Source organism: Nicotiana sylvestris, chromosome 10 (assembly GCF_000393655.2).
Source record: "Nicotiana sylvestris chromosome 10, ASM39365v2, whole genome shotgun sequence".
Lineage (NCBI taxonomy): Eukaryota > Viridiplantae > Streptophyta > Magnoliopsida > Solanales > Solanaceae > Nicotiana > Nicotiana sylvestris.
This window is the reverse complement of record NC_091066.1, coordinates 87,163,333-87,165,839: the sequence shown is the minus strand read 5'-3', so window position 1 is coordinate 87,165,839 and position 2,507 is coordinate 87,163,333. Positions and strand designations below refer to the sequence as shown.

General features: G+C 40.0%; 1 protein-coding gene across 1 annotated transcript; it reads right to left on the bottom strand.

The window, feature by feature from the left end:
* Positions 1–265: 265 nt before the first annotated feature.
* On the bottom strand, positions 266–1,745 carry LOC104211353 (zinc finger protein CONSTANS-LIKE 4). The gene is made up of 2 exons (XM_009760395.2): positions 911–1,745; positions 266–710 (listed from the first exon to the last, which is right to left on the bottom strand). Exons 1-2 carry the CDS (start codon positions 1,616–1,618, stop codon positions 393–395), a joined length of 1,026 nt encoding a protein of 341 aa, XP_009758697.1. The 5' UTR covers positions 1,619–1,745; the 3' UTR covers positions 266–392.
* Between the last annotated feature and the right edge of the window lie 762 nt (positions 1,746–2,507).

Genomic DNA, 2,507 nt, shown 5'->3' with positions numbered 1-2,507 from the left:
ATAGCAATTTTGCCTGGATTTTTTTTGTTTTTTTTTGTTTTGGTGAAATTATTATTCTCCTGTAGATTCATTCTACAGACAAATAAAATCAAAGCTCAAACCTGATATCCTTAATCCTTACTGAAATTTGTTTCCCGTACGTGGAGCTGATCTCTTTCTTTTTGAGAAGGATGTGGAGCTAATCTCTTAGATAAAAACAGCTGCTGATAATTGAATTACACAAAACTGCAAATACGAAAGGCAAAATACCAAATAAAGAACAAAATTGGAACAAAATAAGAATATTTACATAATCATGATCCTCATTAATAACAACATGAAAAGGAGAAAACTAAAAACCAACTGTTTTTTCATTTTTTAGTCGACAAATTCCACATAAATATTTATAACTCCTAAAAAGATGGAACAACGCCATAAGACGCATCGGCGGCGAGAAGGGAGTCGACTTCAATCTCAGTACGCTTAGCGAATCTTCCTTTGATTCTGGGTCGGGTCTCTGCGTAAGCCTTTCTAGAAGCATACCGAATAGTCTTCTCGAACTTTCTGTTCTTCCTTTTCTCTCTGTACCTCAATACCCTTGCTTCTCTGTCTAAACCAGAGACTGCGTTCGCTACGGTGTCGGCCGATGAGTTCATCACTAAGCTGTTTGATACATCCGCCATTGCACTGTGCTCCGGCACAACTCCCACGTCCATAGATGATGAAGAAACCTGCATTAAATTTACCCAACGCATATAATTAGTGAGATCATACACTTAGAAATTATACAAACATAAGTTGTCTTTACAATCTCTTTGAATTCTGACAAACCTAGCTGCAACATAAAGCTGTGATACATTTTCTTGAACCTAGGAACTGAATTATTATTGTAGCTCAATTCAGAAGAAAATGAAGAGAGAAGAGGACATACACTTTGGCTAATGGACTGAGAGTTGAAGTTGTACAAGTATGGTTTAGATCCAATAAAGTCCATTTCGTACGTTGGAAATCCATCAACAACTGGACCTTGCAAATGGCTACTCTCGTTCTTGTTCTGCACAGGCACCACGCCATCCGAGCAATACTGCTGATGCAGCTGAAGAATATTATGCGGTTTTTGATCACACGACATAATATCCATATCCAAATACGAATCCATATCATTAAACAAATAATCAGCTGATTTATACTGATTATCAGTCCCTTCTTTCGGCGTCGGAAGTATCCACGACGCCGCCTCCGCCTCTTCCTCCGGTTGAGGATTATTCTCATGACTATCAAAGTACTTCTCATCATCATTAACGCCGCCGTGAGATTTTGCGACGGCGGAGTCGTAGAAGGGAACAACGGGGAAACGCTCGTGACGACGCGCTAATGGATTCGCAGAGTGGATATCGCGGTCGCACGTGACGCAGAGAGCGGCGGCGTCCGCCTTGCACGTGACGCTCGCCGGGGCCTGCTCGCACACCTCGCAAACCCAGACCCGCGCGTGACGCGACGCTAGCTTGTTCGCCGCGTGGATTTTGCAGTCGCATCCTAAGCATAAAAAAGCTGAATCTGCCCGGCAGAACACCGTTGCCGACGTCGTTTTGCACGAATCACAAAGCTTCGCCGTCAAACTCCAATTTTCCGAACTCATTATTACTTCTCTGTGCTCTTTTTTTCTATAGTCAGAAACGTTTTTCGAAATTATTTTTTGCTTACTAAAACTGACTAATTACAACTGAGTAACTGTCGTAACTCTCCTATTTGCTTTATTTATTGATCAAACGAGAAGTGATCTGAAGGAGGAGGGATATCTAGGAAATGACGAATTGGATAGCGGCACGTGGTATGGTCTTAGCCAAATAAAATTGGAATTAATTACTGTTGAAAAATACAAAGTTGTCGTTTGTGAGAGTATGAGTTGTCGTTTGGGGTAAAAGGTGTGGTCCACAAGGGGAAGAGCCGTGTTCGGATTGACGGTAGGTGGATAGTGGGATCTAAGGACATGTTTGGCTTTTTGTTAGTCTGTATCAAAAGGAGGAGAAAGAACTTGGAGTTCATAATGAATGTGGGACCAATGTCTCGTGACAGAGGTCCCGCCTATAGAAATGGGTTCGTGACTAATTTGTACACTCTGCCTAAGGAGTATAGGGAAGTTGGCTTTTGAAGCTTTTGAAGGGTCATTCATAAAATATTGGAATTTTTCACGAATCACTATTGTTTAGTGGTTATTAACTTATTATAGCTATCATTTACTAAATTATTTTTTATAGTTGTGTTTTCAATTGTTATAAACTGTATTTGATGTATTTTTGCTACTGTATTCATAAATATAATAACAAAACTCGGCAAAAAATAGGGGAGTCCAGCTAAGCAGAGAATGTATTCGACTATATTCGCGAGCTGTATTCGTGAATACCGTAACGTAAATCTACGGAAAAAGGGGTCCTTTTAGCTATTTAAAACGGTAAGTGAATCAATTAACGCGATAGACTCCTAATATAACTCAACTAACTCAATTATAACACGCATAATTTGTATTT

What these genes read in the sequence shown, in the direction of transcription:
- LOC104211353 (XM_009760395.2), bottom strand. Translation starts at nt 1,618, where the DNA reads ATGAGTTCGGAAAATTGGAGTTTGACGGCGAAGCTTTGTGATTCGTGC. An exon ending in CTCAGTCCATTAGCCAAAGT is followed by an intron (nt 711 to 910) that starts GTATGTCCTCTT and finishes AATTTAATGCAG; the next exon opens with GTTTCTTCATCATCTATGGA.